The sequence below is a fragment of the Nuphar pumila genome, chromosome 8 (genome assembly GCF_984573655.1).
Source record: "Nuphar pumila chromosome 8, dmNupPumi1.hap1.1, whole genome shotgun sequence".
NCBI classification, from domain to species: domain Eukaryota; kingdom Viridiplantae; phylum Streptophyta; class Magnoliopsida; order Nymphaeales; family Nymphaeaceae; genus Nuphar; species Nuphar pumila.
The window spans coordinates 119,877,314-119,894,687 of NC_143256.1; the positions used below are offsets into that span (position 1 = coordinate 119,877,314).

Consider the following 17,374-nt stretch of genomic DNA (forward strand, 5'->3'; position numbering starts at 1 on the left):
ACGCGATGATACATCCTATCTCAAATGAAATTAGCTGCAGACATTTGTACCAAGTCAGGAATATCTGATGAAAAGAAAGTTGAGACTCCCAAAGTTATCAATGCAAAACTGAGACTTGAGGATGGTGTTCTTCTTGAGGATCCAACCCCCTACCATCAATTAATTGGATCCCTCACCTATCTATCCATCACCTGTCCAGATATAGCTCATGCGGTTCATGCAGCAAGCCAGTTTCAGCATGCACCTACTTCAGTTCATATGGCAACCGTAATGAGAATTGTGTGATACATCAAAAATACCATCTCCAAGGGACTCTTCCTCATCTCTTAAGTTAACTGCTTTTACTGATGCTGACTGGGAAGGAAATCTCAATGATCGTATCTCAACTACTAGTCTTTGCATTTTTTTATGTGAATCTTTCATTTCGTGGAGATGCAAGAAGCAGCAGAAGGTCTCACTATCATCCACTGAAGTTGAATATCGGGCCATGACAATGACAACTATGAAAATCGTATGGCTCAGAAGTCTCCTTGGTGACATGGGCGTCCTCATTTTCTCTCCCACCAAGCTCTGCTGTGATAACAAAAGTGTGATATACATTGCAAGTAATCATACTTTTCACGAGCGGACCAAGCATATCGAAATGGATTGCCATTATGTTTGGGACGAATATCTCAGAGGAACTATCACATTATCATATGTTACTTCAGAATATACATTGGCTGACTTCTTCACTAAAGTGCTCCCAACTCCATGATTTATGTTTCTTCTTAGCAAACTTTTGGTCTTCTCCCCGTAAAGTTTGAGGGGGGATGTTAAATTATGTATATATAAATATATATATATATATACATATACTTATATATATATATATATACATACGTATATATATATAAGTATATATATACATAATTTATTTCATTTATTTCATTTTCTTTTTCTGTACAACCAAAAACCTGATAGGGGTGTTTTGGTAAATTACCATGTACCTTTTCCCTTTTGTATTTTTTCTTTTTTCTTTCTTTTTCCCTTTTTTCTTTTCCTTTTTTTATTTCTTATTTTTCTTTTTCAAGGACCATAAGGGGCCCCACCCATCTAGTCGTTGGGGCCCCAACGATCATATTTATGACCGTTGGGGCTCCCAACGACTAGAAGGGAGCCCCCTCTATGGTCTCTCTTTTAGCTCTCCTCCTCTATAAATAGAGGAGGCTCACACATGTAATGGTATGGGGATTTCACCCTCTTCTTTCTTTCTTCAATAATATCCAACTTATGACTTTAAGTCATTTTCTCCTTTTTTGGGTTTTTGTGTACACTTTTAGTGTTTGTGTTCTTGGCTCTTGTGATCACTCTTAAAGAGTGTTTTTGCTTTATTGGTGCTTTCGCCCCTCTTCATTACAGAGCCTGGGTGACTTGAGGAAGAAATATTCTATGAATAACAGCACTTCTGACATTATCAAACCCATAGTGCAATCCCATAAGAAACTCAACTAAGCTTGTTTCCCTTGATTGCACTTTTGTATCCATACAAATCGTGCAATCTGTGCACGTCTCACACTTATTTTTGTTGTCAATCAAGGCCAATGAATCACATAACAATTGCATATCAGAATGATACACCTCAACTGACTTACCTCCCGATCTTAATGATCTCAATTCCTGAATTAACTGGTACTGATTTGCCCAGTTTTCCTGCATGTACACTTGCTTGAGATAGCCTCAAGCATCCTTGGCTTCAGCAAACTTAGAGAAGTTCATGGCAATTCTTGGCTCTAGAGATCCAAGAATCCATACCTTGACCTTCGCATTGTTCATCTTCCATTCTTTGATCGCATTCTCATAATTCACATCTCCAAGTTTGGGCGTAAATGAAATCCCATCAAGAAAACCCCCTAGTCCTTGGTCATTAATGATGGCTATCATAAAATCATACCAGAAGGAATAGTTGGTTCCATTCAACTTAACTGTAGTCAACTGGATAGTGTCTCTATCTCCTTTCTCCATCTCAACCCAACCCCCAAACCACAATACTTAATGTCACTGCACACAAACAGAATACTAGAGAAAATATGCAAAATACATCCAAAAACCCAGCACACGATAACACCAACAAAAAAATTTCACTCAGCTTCACATAAGCATGAATACTCACTATCGGCATCAAAAGTAAGCAACTGTCATAGCAAAAAACGCAGCAAATTCATAGCCAAACTGTGTATATCGCAACCACACTACCGATACACTAAGTTGCACTTATCTCTCAATGTCGATACAAGCACCAAGCCAAATCCAAGTTACCGTCAAGAGATTCACAGCCAAATTGTGTATATCAGAATCACACTACCACAAATATCATACACAATGATATTCGGGCCACCAATAAACTGAGTTGCACTTATCTCTCAATGTCGATAACAGCACCAACCCAAATCCAGGTTACCGCCTCTAGTAGCCCTTGACAATCAACACAAAGACTCAGGCAAATGTGAATAATATCTACCCAAATCACATATGACTGCTAGCATATATCAAAATGACCAAAATAGGACTCATCCAAGACCCAAACACCCACTGATTGAATCACAATGAACAGAAATCCCAAACCTAGACGTGTGATACATCAATATCCAGAAATCACAGAAAAATCAATAAAAAATAAGCCACTCAACCGATTGCCAAGATTTATGCTTAGAAAATCTTTTAAAAATGAGGGCTAACAAATCCACACCTCAATCGGTAAAAAAACACACAGCTGATTCTAATGTCAGCACTCAAGCATGCAAACCGAGGTGAACCAGAATGAAATCGCCTGCTTCACCAGCTTCTTCAATCAACAATCCCTTGTTCCCAAAGTGGCTCTGATACCATGTGGAAACAAGAAGATGAAGATGCAAGAACAAGAGAGAGAAGAATGAGAGAAGCCTCAAAAGGATTTCATTAGTTTAGCAACTAAGGGTTACAACATATAAAAGGGGTTGACCCCCATAGAGCCCACTACAAGACAAAGATTAGTGGGGCACTGTGAAGGGCTAATGTACAGTAACACCCTTAATCTGGAAATTATGTACACAAAGCTACATGTTAGGGTATTACAAAGAATGGTAATAAGGCATTTCCTCAACATCAGATATGCACTAAAAGGTCCTTATCCGAACTCGGCCCACTTGGATTACTCTAGATCCCTGCTCTGCACCAGCCAAATCTAACCCATTTGGATCATCACTTAATTCAACTCAAAAACAGCCCACTAAGAGGCTCCTGCATGTACATATGCAATAGATCCATTCCAAAAAGCCTAATTCATTTCCAAACATATGAATCCCTTTAAATCTTGGATTTGTACTGAAAGGCCCTTCTCCAAATCTGATTCATTTGGGTCACCTGGGATCTCGGATCTACACCTAAAGGTTCTCATCTAGATCCCACACATCTGGATTATTTTGGATCTTAGACTTGCATTTAAATACCCTTATTCAGATCTAAGCCATTTGGATCATTTTGGATCTCAAAAATAGCACCAAAAAGTAATCTTAAATAGAAGTGATGATTTGATGTTCGTAGATCCCAATATTGCTTCATCACTGCCCGTGGTGACAGGACTCCCTCGTCCAAGGAACCAACCTCAAATTTAGTGTTTCCTTCTCCTGGATGTTTACCATCTCTTATAAATCTAAATGGACTCCAAATCTAGTTGGGACTTCGGAAATAGTAGCAAACTATTTCAAAATCCGTAATGGCTTCTTCTACATTCAATTCCTCCTTATCCCACCTCATTCTTGAAAAGCTAGACTCCAATTTTTGTCTTGGATTAAACAGATTGTGCCTTCTATAAAAGGAAATAACTTAATAAGTCGCTTTAATGGAACTAATCCAATGCTCCAAGAATTTATTATATCCCAAGATCGTGATAAGAAAAAAGAGACTGAGTGTTTCCTTCAAGAAAAACCCTGATTATGAAACTTGGCATATGAGAGACCAAAAGTTGGTGCCTGTATTAGATATCAAAGTTTTGTATTATGAAAAGGAATATGAATATGGGAAGATATTTTGCAAAGACAACACCATTTTCCATGTCACTAACTATGTTCTAAAAAAAAGTTACATTTAAGATTTCAAGTTTTGGGGCATTGTAGAGGACAGAGAATTTGTACAAGGAACTTTTTCCCTGAATAGTCAAACTGGAGGATGGCCCGTGTGGTATTTGAATCTAAGACCCCTAGATTATGATAATGCAACTCTATCCATCCAGCCATCTCATCAGCATCCTCACAGTCATGATTCTGAAGCATAAAGACGAAAAAAGGTATGGCACACAAATCAGAGAAAAGCTAGAGACATACTTCTCTTTCAATGGCTGAATAAAGTACACAGCATCCATAGATGGCAATGGTTGCCTACGCTTGTACAGGTCTTCTACCACTGCACAAATAAAACCAGGAGACAATGAAGTTCGATTGTAAACCATCATAATTTGCCTAGAAAAATAGAACACCATCAAGAACCTAAAATGAAGCAGCATACATATTTCTTTCCTACCAAAAAGATTATCTAAAGAAAGAAAAGGTCATAATGAAAATCACAACAGCGAATATATTGAAAGTATAACTCCTAAAACAGAAAGATGATCATTATTTCTCTTCGCAAAAGGGGAAAAAGACAATGGGGTTAAATATTAAAGGTTACTAACTAGCATATTGAATTAATCAATTGTGATCTGCTCTGGGTGTATACCACCTACACCAGCAACCACAAATGACCTGAATTTATGAAACCAACCACTTTAGATTTCTTGACCAAAACTTGACTGTAATTGCACTCTAGAATTAATCAAAATTTTGAACTGACTATGAAACTTGAACAGGACTTTTGGAAAAACTTTACCTTTAAAAGAGCTACAAATTGCAAGAGTATCACAAAACTCTTCCATAGAAGTGCTTCCTCATGAAAAAAGAAACATACAAAGCAAGAAACAAGCTTTCAAGTTCATGCAGCCTGATACACACTCATGTTTGCAATGTGTCTCACCATCCAAATGGCTAAAAAGTACTAATGCTACACATGCCTCAAAAAGGTGAATACATTCTATAATATCTTATCTAGCATACACTATTTTGCTAACATCAAGGGGGTCACACAAAATTGTTGACAAAATTATAGGTTTGTCACAATACTTTTCTATTTATAGAGATATGCCTAGCATTCCTTCTGTTACATGAACATTGTGAAAGTGCAGTAGGATCGAGGCAACGAGCACTAGAGGGGAGGTGAATAGTGCTTTTAAAAATTATTTGCGGAATATTGACAGATTTTGCAATTTGAAAAGCAAACACACAAATAACACAGAATTTATCATGGTTTGGTCTTTCTCGACCAACATTCAGTCCCCAAGCAAAACCCGCTTGAGATTTCCACTATCAACCTTGTGTAACTACAAGATCATACTGACCAAATCCGGTCTCACTTTCAGTAACACCTACTGAAAGCAAACAACTCCTTTAAACCAAGGAGTCCTTCCTTTTACAGAAAATAAGTAACAACTTACAATACAACCTATGAGCTCTTCTTTTGAATGCAAATGAGATGCAATTGGCTTTTGAGGTTGTTGAAATACTCTACTCACGAATTCACTATCTCTCAAAGGAATTTGAGTGAAAAACTAAAGTGAAAAATATCACGTGAGTGAGAAAATGAATATCAGTGAAAAGCAAAGAGTAATTGATTCAAATTGATTGAATTGAAGTTTTTTTTAGTGTAAAATGCACTCATATTTATAATTGAAAGTTTTCATACGTTGAGGGTATGAAAATGTGTCAAAACAGTCCATTTTGAACGATCAAAACGTTTGAAAAATGAAAAGACACGCCTTTTTTGAAGTTTCAGGAAAAACGGCAAAATTAGTCGACTGAAACAGTAGCTAGTCGACTAATAGTTAGTTATTAGTAGACTGACAGTTATCGTCGGTCGACTGATCTGTTTATCGAGCCGTTTAAAAATCTGAACTTTTGAAACTTAATCGACTAGAGAAAAGTTAGTCGACTGATAATATCATCAGTAGACTGAAAAACCTTTCAGTCGACTGGTGCTAAAATCTTCTGAAAACATACATTCTGTCCGGTCGACTGATAAAAGCATTAGTCGACTGCTGCTAAATTTTCAGAAAACACATGTTCTGTCCAGTCGACTGATAAAATCATTAGTCGACTGCTGCTAAAATTTCCAGAAAACAGACATTCTGTCCAGTCGATTGATAAAACCTTCGGTCGACTAATTTGACAAAAATGACTTTTTAGAAAATATGGCGCGAAAGGATTAGTCGATTGGTGAGTCTATTGGTCGACTAGTAAAAACGAAAATTTAAGAAAATAGTTTTCTAAAAAGATTTTCATGAGGAGTTCTTTTAGAAAAGTTTTTCTAAAGACTTTTTAGGTAAAATGCAATCGAAATATGCACTCTAAGTAAGGCTCTTACAAGAATCTAAGACTTTTAATGAATTTAACATTTGCACACTAGTCTTCAAAGATTCTTCATCGAATTCTTCAATGTCTTTGATTTCACTTGCTCATCATCAAAACCTTGTACTTGAAGTATCATGTACGGCTTCAGTGTCTTAACACATTGAACACTATACTAAAATATAAAGTAGTGTTGATGGATCCAGTTCAAATGTCAAAGTCTGCCAGCTATCAATTAATTAACACCTGCAATCTGTAGTCCTGGCTGCAAACATAAGCTAACCTAAACAAAAACAAGCTTCAGATGAACTATTTAGATAACTCTATTTCCTTTCTGGAAGGTTCAACGACTAATCATAGCATTGATGATGACAATGATGATTGACGACAACTTTTCCAACACCATCTATAGAGGGGAAACTGACAATATATAAGTTAAAAATAATGCCCCAATTATGAGGATGACCAGACAACTCAATGATTATTAAACTTTTTCATCATAATGCCAATTTTAAAAAATGAAATCAGGACTCATCAGTTTAATGCACGAATTATAAGCACTATAAATATAAGATTTGATGTCCAAGTAAACTGGAATTCCTAATTATTGAAAAACTATAGCAACACAGACAAAACAGACAGTACACTTATATGAGGGAAAAAAGGATCAGATCCGATGTTGAATAAAATAAGAAGAAAGAAGATGCATAAATCAAAATGGCACATGATCCAATAAATTCTGCAGAGATTAGTAGATGATACAAGGATCAAGATACTTATACAAGTCTGCCAGGCACAAGACACCTAAACAAGGGATACCTGGATACATAACTAAGGATTTATTCAAGCTGCAGCAGGTCTTGCACCATGGACAACTTGGGTGAAAACCATAGGATGCAGCTTGGTAGCAGATTCATAAATTATTTGTTTTAAATAGAAAGACCAAATAGCTGCTTCAAAGTAACACCAAAATTTTGTATCCATTACCTGTTCTAACTCGTCCAACAAGAAGTTGATTACATTTATAGCATGTGTTGTAACAAATACTTTTTCATGATGTTTCATATACAAAAAAGATTCATGTAGGAAATCCTCTGGTTTGTAGTGGATTAATCAAAATCATACTGATCCAAAGGCATCACAAACTAGAAGCATCAACTAAGCAACAGCTGACCACAAAGACGCCAATGCAGCCTAATAAAAAGATAACATCATAAAAGCCTTCCAATTTATCAGTCAAATTATCTGCAGTTTCCTTGTTTTAACACCAGAATGCATACCGTGCGCAAATCTTGTACATGGAGATGACAACTACTCCTAAAATTACTAAAAACGACATCTGTCAAGTAATAGAAGCCCACAGGATGCAAGAGAGGAAAGGCACGCATAGAGGAATGAACATCTTATATCATCCCAGAAAGAAACTATTATCTATCACTTCCAAGGTTTCATATTTTCTTCTTACAAGAAATGCCAGCATCTGTGATATCTGCCATCTTGCAAGAATAAGACATGATTTTGACAGTAACTTTGTCCATTATCAGCACCTGCAAACAGTCGATAACATTGGCTTTAAAGTTCAGTTCCTCTAACTAGAATATAAAAATTTTAAAAAAGAAAAAGCAAAAACAAGTCCTCAACTTATTGAAAAGTGATTGGATCTGGGTCTGATCCATATTTCAGATTAAATCCACATGTGCAAAGAGTTTTATATTTGTATCTTATTTGTTCCATTATTACCCCTTTATATTTTGCTTTATATGTTCATTAGTACAGGGGGATTTTTGTAACTGTATCATTGTGTAACAGTTTAAGGAGTATTATACCACACGACCTCCCACATTGGGAATCATGCAGAATTCAGCCCCTTTTGTGTCCGCTCTTCTTATCTACTGCTTGTGGGTTTTGGTGAATCAATCTTTGAAGTGTTCTTTCATGGTATCAGAGCACGAGGATCTTAACCGATCGTGTCGAGACAAATCTTGAAAGGTTTTTCTCCTTGTTCTTATTTTCTCATCTTTTCTGCCTTTGCATCTCTCTAGTATCTCTTTTCCTCATTCTCTTGTCAAAATCCCTAAAGTCATCTTGTTTTATATTGTTGGATTATCAATAGGTCTCCTCATCTTGATTCCTTGGTGTCGATCTCATTATTTTTTCTCTCTTTGAACACTTGCATAATAGATCTCGCTATATATATATATATAGTAGATTGTATTTTTTATGAGTGTGTGCCCAAGTGCTATTATGAGTTCCTAAGAGAATTGTTCTCGCCCATAAGTGGCATTGTGACTTTGATTCTTCAAGATTGACTTCATTACATTAGGTTATTGTGTTTTTGTTAACATTTCATGATACACTTGTAAGCAAAGAGTTGTGGCTCACTTGAGTACATAAGTTGAGTAACGAGCTATGGTGGCTGCCTCCTCAGCATTGGCATGGATAAGAAATCTATTACATGATTTGAATGAATGGACTCTAGGTCCATGTTGTTTTATGATAACCAAAGTGCTACTAGAATCTCATTGAATCTTGTTCATCATGGAAGGACTAAGCACATAGAGGTTGATGAGCACTTAATCAGAAGTAAAAATCAAAGATGACTAATTAATAGCTAGGCTTGTTGGGACAAAGAATCAAATAGTTGGTATTTGAAATCCAAGTTGTCCATGGTGATCACCATGTACAACTTGAGGGAAGCTATAGAGACGTGAGTGGATCTGGGTCTAATCCATATATCAGGTTCAATCCACATGTATAAAGTGTTTTATTTTGTATCTTATTTGTTCCATTATATTTTGTTTTATATGTTCATTAATACAATCCTCAATCAAGTGCAAGTGGTTGATTGACAAACTTGCAACTCGGCGCCAACCACCATGGCACTCTATTGGTGGACTGATATGTTATTAAGGAGAATACCACACAACCTCCCGCATTGGGAATTGTGCAGAATTCAGACCCATTTGTGTCTGTTCTTCTCTACTGCTTGTGGGTTTCGGTGAATCAATCTTTGAAGTGTTCTTTCACAACTGTCATCGATCAGCATGTTTAGTGTTTTTTTTTAAATCCAAGTTATATACAACTAATACAGCAAATCTGTAATTACGATGGAAGAGGAAAGAAACACAGATTGTGAATATGATGAACAAGATGACACTAATGTCTTCAACTAGGGTTGGGCATCGGGTCAGTGGACCCATCAGGTTGTTGTGACCAATGCCAGGTTAAAGCCATAATTTCCCATGCAAAGCAATAGATACCAGGCTGAAACATTGTCCAGCATCTTACCTAGGGGTGCACACGAGCCAGGCTCGAGCCAAGCTTAGGCTCAAAAAGCGGCTCATTCAGAAAAATATGTGTTCAAGGTCGACTTGAGTCTGGCACGGCTTGGATCAAGCCAAGTTGATTTAAAAAAGAAACTTTTTCAATGAAAGTGTGAAGGGTGGGATTCGAAACACCCACCTCTCGCACAAACATCAAATACACTACCCACTTGGATGAAACCTTAGTGCCTTTTATCTAAAAAAATTATACATATCCTAAAACTAGCCACTGTATAACTATTAACCGAGTTTTTGCCCCTTCTTTTTCTTTCCACCCCTTCTTCTTCTTCTTCTTCTTCTTCTTCTTCTTCTTCTTCTTCTTCTTCTTCTTCTTCTTCTTCTTCTTCTTCTTCTTCTTCTCGCCCTTTCTTCTTCCTCTTTCCCTTCTTCTTCTTCTTCTCCTTCTCGCCCTTTCTTCTTCTTGCCCCTCCTCTTCCTCTTCTTCTCCTTCTTCTCACCCTTTCTTCTTCCTCCTCCTCCTCCTCTTCTTCTTCTTGTTTTTCTTTCTTCTTCTTTTTTGGTTGAGTGACAGAAACTGAGAGAAAAAGATGATAATATATATTCTGGTTTTATATATGTTTTGTGGTTGTGATTTTTTTGTTAATATATTCTATGATATATCATATTTCTGAATTTTTCTTTTAATATATTTTGTGAATAGTACATTATGAATCTTCTATTAATAATATTTGGAATGTTTTTAACAATCAATATATTCTATTAATATATTCTGAAACTTTTTGTTAATATATTTCGTATTTGTTAATACACATGGAATTTTTCTGTCAATATATTCTATTTTTTGTATTTATATAAACTATATATATTGATATATTATATATATCTGCTATTGTTGACTAATTTTATGTTTCATACAAGTTCTTTTATTAATTTTAGCAATTTGTTTAGGGTTCCGAGTAGACCGACTAGCCCCACCTAGTCTCCAACAAGTCTTTTCAGGGGTTAGCGATTAGTGCTTTTAACTACATAGGATGAAATTTAAGAATTTCTGAAAAAATTCCAAAATTATCAAAACATACAGATGGACCTCAAACTCTCAAAGTAGGCATCTGGAGGTAAGACATACACGCCCAAGTTTTTTCTCTTTTTCCTTTGAAATAAAAGGTATTAATTTGTCTAACACATACATAAATTTAGAGAACTGCACAAACATCTTTGTGAATATGCCCGTGGTAGTATGCCAACCTGGTCAAGCCAATCTGTCAACCAAGTGGTCAATGGACAAGGAATCCCCATCCATCACATTTGATTAAATATATCACCCTATCATGCTTTATTGCTTTAAAGGTCCTCTTTATATCTGTTAGGTCACATTTGTTCAATATTTACTTGTTATCCTTTTACCTACAACTTTCTTTTGGTTGCCGCACAGGATGGAAAAGAAAAACCAAGATTAAGAATTTGCATCATATCAACCACAAAAAAAAGGATTAAGAATGAAAGATTCTGAATTTGATTGAGCCGAGCACAAGCTAAAATACCTTCCAAGTTGGTTTCAAGCCTGCCGCTTTGATCGAACCAAGCATCTCATTCAACAATCCTATAAATTTTGTGGTGAAAATGGTTAATATGAAGAACCCGCACCGGCAAAGAAGTATTACAAAAGCTAAGTACCGCAAAAATGGACATACAATAACGAAAGATAAGAATAAAAAAAGTAACTTGAGGCAAAATTGTTCATATGAACATAAGCAACTAAGAGCAAACTTCTATTCAAGGCAATGAATAGGATGATGTACTATTCTATGCAATGACTAGGAAGATGTGTTTACCATGTAGGCAGAATTTCCAAGCTTTTGATTCAAAGTGTTCCAACAAGATTTTGCCAGAACCATGCAATCATTTTTGTCTCTTCTTTTTTTACGACATTTTTAAAACAATTATTATTGCAACAAACGTTTTCTCTATACAAGATGGCAATTAAGATTTTTCAAAAGGAATGGATAAGATTCATAATGAGTAAGCATTGAACTGACTCAAACAGTGTAATATTTTGTATTTTCCCATGATTTTTAAATTATATATATTTAATTAAATTGATAAAATCATGAAAAAATAGTTAATTTTATAGGTGACGTCAGTTGGGACTGGGCATGGCCCAAAGCCCGCTGACAAGACCTAGTTGAGTTAATTATAATTTGAGAATTTTTTTGTTTTTACCCTTTAAATTCAAGTGAAAATCAAGCAAAATTCTGGTTAAATTCAGGCAAAATTCGAAGGCAAAATTCAAGTATGAACACTGTTAGATCCGCCTCGAAATGCTAATCGTGTTGGCAGCCTGTTTTTCTAAAATCGGATTACGGTTGGCCCGAAAATCACAATTTTAAAAATTGACCCACATTTATTTTTTACTTTTCCTGGATTGGATCATACTGGATCCGCTCTGTTTGATCCAAGTTAATATGGATTTAGACCCAATCCAGGATCTATATTGACTAGGATATGGTCTAAGTAGGATCTATATAGATTTGGATCTTGAATCCAGATCTGGATCTGAAATCCATTCATGGTCAATTTAAAACTTTAAAATCAACTTTAAATTAAAAGAGGATAAGGTAGAGGTAGAACTCTACCACATAGAGGTATCCACAGGGGGCAACACCCTCTGAAATATTAAATAAAATAATTAAATAAATTTTTAATGAGATATCTGGAAGACATAGAGTTCTACATTAAGTAGAACTCTACTCTCTAAGGCTATCTAGAGGGGACGTCACCCCCCTTCTAAATTAAGATAACTTAAATTAAAATAAAATAAAATCCTAAAAACAATATATAAAAGGGGTTACTCTCCCTCTCTCTAGAACTCGTGTTCTTCTAGAGAGAGAAAGTGAGATAGAGAAAAAAGAGAGAAGCAGAACTCCTCTGAGGAGAGAGAGGGAAAAAAGAAAGAGAAAACAAAAAGAAGAAAGAAAAGAAGGAGAAGAAAAAAATAATAATTTTTCGTACATCCATCAATTTTTTTTAGCCTTTCCGGTTTTTGATCAAGGTACAGGTTTCTCTAAATTCTTACGGGGCCAAAAAATACGTATAAATCAATTTATGTATAGGTATTAGAGGGAAAAGGGAAATATGATTTCATGTGTATATATATAAATATATATAATGTCGAATTTATATGTATATATATATATATGAATATGTAGATTTATTTTTATGAATGACGATTTCTCTTATGCATCAAAAAAAGTTAAAAATATACATGTTAATTTCTTGGTTAATGCATCTGAATATGTATATGCTTATACATATTCAAATTTGATGATTTTTATACTCAAGAATAGGCATGTCGATTTTCAATTTTCGTTGCATATGCATATGACTACATACATTCAGATTTATTGATTTTTATTCGTTCACGCCATTGAATATATGTTGTTGATTTTTGTTATGACCATACATGTTGAATATATATATATATATATTCAGGTCTGTCGACCTTCTTGATTCATGCATCTAAATACGTGTGTACAGTTCATGTGCAATGATATTTGTTTGGTTTGTCTCCAAAAATACAATATAGTGCAGATTTGTTGAATCACGTTTTGCTCATGCATACCGTGTGTGTGTGTGTATATGTTAAATTTTATTTGACATGCATATAGCTGAATTTATTTTACTGTTTCAAACATAACGTGTGCATACATATACATGTGGAATTATGCATCTGAAAAAATATATATATGTTTTATTCAGATCTGCCGAGCATATGTACTCGGACAGATCTAGTTAAGATCTGCCAAGTCATGCTCGGGCAGACCTGGTTCAGATTTGTCGAGTCATGCTCGAGCAGACCTGGTTCAGATCTGTCGAGTTCATGCTCGGGCAGATCTGGTTCAGAACTACCAAGTTCATGCTCAGGCATAACTGGTTCAGATCTGTCGAGTGTATGCATATGCAAATCTGGTTCGGATCTGTTGTACCAAATGTTTACTCTTTTTTTCTCAGATCTGCCAAGTACATGTTTAATTGATTCTGATTCTGATCTGTCCAGCCACATGCTCATGCATCTGAATGCAATGTTTTGATTTATATTAGCTGAATTACATGTTCATGCATCTGCATATTATTATAGGTTTTAGTTTTATTGATATATATATATATATGCAATCAGCATGTTGTGCAGGCTGATATATACATGCTTTATGGCCTGGCCAACCCATGTACATGATTGACTGTTATGATCATAGTTTTGGATTTGGTTGATCAGCGAGCAATTTGGTACATGGTTCCTTATGATCTAGCTGACCTATGTACATGATTATGATCATGTACATAGATCAGCCAGCATGGTGAAAATATGTATTTTCCAGCATTAGTTGGCCCATGTACATGAATTTGATCATGTACATGTATCGGCCCCGGTTGTTGGCTCGAAAGAAATTTCTACATAGTTGTTTGAGTACATGAGTTTGGTCATGTACATGTTTAAGATTGATGTATGTATTCTTTGTGAGATGATGCGTAAACATGATTTTGATTTGATCAACTTGCAGTTGTGCATATCATACGCATGAATCTAAAATTTATTTGATGTTTGCATAAGTGTGATCATATGCATATTTGGTTATTTATGTATGGAATTGATCATGATAACGTATTATGCAAGCATCTATTTGCATGCATATATGCTTAGCTCATTGTGTATTCATTTTGTGTATTTTGAATGTGCATTGTGAACATCTTCAGAAATCGTGAGTGTGTTGTATGTTCATTGAAATTTTACAAAGATGCATAAATTACTTTTGAGATTTGTTGGTGGTTAGATGTAACCCACTACGGGCCGTGTAGGCCAGGAGCATGTGTTGCTCCAGTTGTTGATTTTATTTATGCATTGTTATTTCTGAAAATTTAGTGGTTTTTCAAAATTAATTGTACTTTTAAATTGTGTGGTACAGGGCCCGAAATATGTTTTGCATGCTGATTTGCAAAACAATTCTTGTGTAAAGAACTTGAAATTATTTAAAAAAGTAAAAGATATCAAACAGTGTAATTAATCTCTTCCTTGATATCCCTTTCATAGTGTGAAAATCTTGGATGGCGATCTTGAAAAACTGTGAGGATACTAAAACTCTGTGTGCGATTATGATCCTGAACCCGATATGGTAGTTCACCTCCCGACCACGGTTGTAGGAAGTTTCAGTCACTTTGTCTTTGGGTGGTAATGTTGCCTAAGTTGTATTTATTGGTATACCAAGAAAGTAGTGTTAGTGAATGTTGATTTCCCTAATGCTCTGGCATTAGATGTTGATTTCTAATGTTTTGATGGATGGTGTTGATTCCTGATATCGGTCGAGGAAAGAGTGAGACTTAGTAATAAAATACAAATTGTGTATTAAACTACAACTGAGAACCTAACTTGGACTTCGAGAATTTGTGTCCGTTTTGAGTATCCGCGGGTTTAAGAAAAAGTAAAAATTAAATTTGTGTGCATTTAATAGGGATGTGCATGCAAAAGCAACTCTGATAAATAACTTAATAAGTTATTCATGCATGGGCATTGAATCACACATATTTAATGTTCATGCATTTATACATATTTGGCTTTGCATAATATTTGTTACTGTATGATATTTGGTTAAATGCTTGAATGGTAAGTTGATTGTGGTAAGTTAATTGTTTGTGATATTCCTCTAAAATTTATGCATGAATCTATTTATGCTATTTCTTTTACTGTTTTGATTTTTAGAAAAAATCGTACAAAGGATTGCAGTTCTTACCCGTTTTCTTAAAATTGTTTTACAGACACGGATGCTCAGTAATGTCTTGACTAGCTGGCTACAGACTGCTAATTGTGTGACCGGTTACTCGTTTCTGATAGGGTGGCTCATATTGAGATAGACGGGTTTTTTTTATGTCTTAGACTATTTGACATTTTTATTGAATTATTAAGTTTGAATAATTCTTCAGTTGATTCAATGCACAGTTTGGGTTGTGGTTTGGTATATTAAATCTATAATGCCTCGGATCCTTGGGTTAGTTTCCGCAATTGTTTAAAAAAAATACTATTTTTACGAGTGTCAGTTGAGGTCGTTATAGTTGTATAGTAAACCAAAGTCCCTTCAGGAAAATGAAGCAAAAATTAGTCGAATTCCACAATAAATGTCAACACAAACTGTCATTAGTGGCTTGACAAGAAAAAAGAGAAAAGGAAATGGCTTAGTTTCTTCACCTGGGTACTTTTATCTCAGAAATTATTTTCTTTAGAAAGAAATAAATCAGGAAACTGGGAATGTAATATGATGGCTGGAAACAGCAGGACTGGATGTAAAACCCACGTAAAAAAAATTTAATTCAGAATCGGGTTGGATCTGGACCCAACCCGAACTCGTCCTTGTTAGAGTTGTAAAACCCGACGCAAGGGCTAGGGTTTTTTAGAAAAACCCTCTCCCCTGTGGGCCGCACCCCGCCTATGTTGCTCTTCCCCCCTCGACCAGATAAGGGAAACCCTTGAGGGTTTCCCCATTTATCGCCTCCCCCGTGCCTTTAAGAGCACGCAAGGGGAGGGGGACGCCTCACATCCCTGCATTCCTCCTCCCCTCCCTCTCGAGTCTCCTCTCTTCTACTCTCGTTCCCTGCGCGCGACAGCACCGCCGACGCCGCCGATCCACTCACAGGTACGCCCTTCCCTTCTCCTCTTCTTCTTCTGTTGTCGGAAGTCCGACAGGAGGTCGTCGGGCACCTGTCGTGCCTCCCCCTTCTCCTCACCCCCCCCCCCCCCCCCCGTCTTCTGATCCTCCTACCTCTCTCTGTTGTCTCGCAGAGAGGCCGACAGGAGTCCCACGGCCCCTGCCGTGCCCTCCCTTTTTCTCCTCTCTGATGGCTCGCCGGGAGGCCGACAGGAGGCCCTTAGCCCCTGTCATGTCCTCCCTCTCCCTCTGTTGTCTCGTTGGGAGGACGGCAGAAGGCCGGCAACCCCTATCGCGTCGTCGCGCCGTCCCGCTCCCTCTGTGTCTGTCAGAGGGTCGCCAGGTGGCCGACGAGCCCCCCATGTCATCTCCCTCTCTCTCTTGAGGTTTGTCGAAGAGCCGACAAGGGGCCAGTGGCCACTGAGGCACCCTCCCTCTCCTATGGGTTATCGGAGGGCCGACGGGAAGTCGGCAATCCCCCTGTCGCGCCCTTCCTCCCTCTCTCTGTGTGCGGGAAGGGTCCGACAGGTGGCCCCTGCCGCCCCTCCCCCTCTCCTTTGAGGCATGCCTGAGGGTCGGCAGGTGGTCGGCGGCCCCTGCCGCCTTTGCCCCTCCTCTGTGACCTGCCAAGGGGTCGGCAGGAGGTTGGTGGCTCCTGCCACCCCGGTCTCTCTCTCTCTCTGTTGGTCGTTGGAGGTCCGACAAGGGGGTTGGCGGCCTCTGCCGCTCCCCCCCCTCTCCCTCGCTTTGATGTTTTCGACCCCTGCCACCCTTTTGTTTCTGGCAGGTAGGGGCAAGGCCCCTACTGCCTCTTTGTTCCTACAGGTAGGGGCGATGCCCCTGTTGCCCTTCTATTCCTGCAGGCACGGGCAAGACCCCTGCTGCCGAAAACAGGGCAAGAGCCCTGTTGCCTCTCTGTTTTCGGCTGGCAGGGGGCTCGCCCCTGCCG

At 37.3% G+C, this 17,374-nt stretch overlaps 1 protein-coding gene across 2 annotated transcripts in view; it reads right to left on the reverse strand.

Moving 5' to 3' along the window:
• LOC149830423 (SNARE-interacting protein KEULE-like) overlaps positions 1-17,374 on the reverse strand; it is a 102,558-nt gene that overhangs the window by 69,157 nt on the left and 16,027 nt on the right. The window contains exons 3-5 of one of the 2 annotated variants that reach the window (XM_090016506.1): positions 11,278-11,336; positions 7,918-7,999; positions 4,341-4,419 (exon numbers count right to left, since the gene is read on the reverse strand). In XM_090016506.1, the coding sequence (XP_089872632.1) occupies positions 4,341-4,419; positions 7,918-7,999; positions 11,278-11,336 (220 nt within the window). The remainder of the gene's footprint in view (positions 1-4,340; positions 4,420-7,917; positions 8,000-11,277; positions 11,337-17,374) is intronic. The other variant, XM_090016507.1, reaches the window with a different exon arrangement.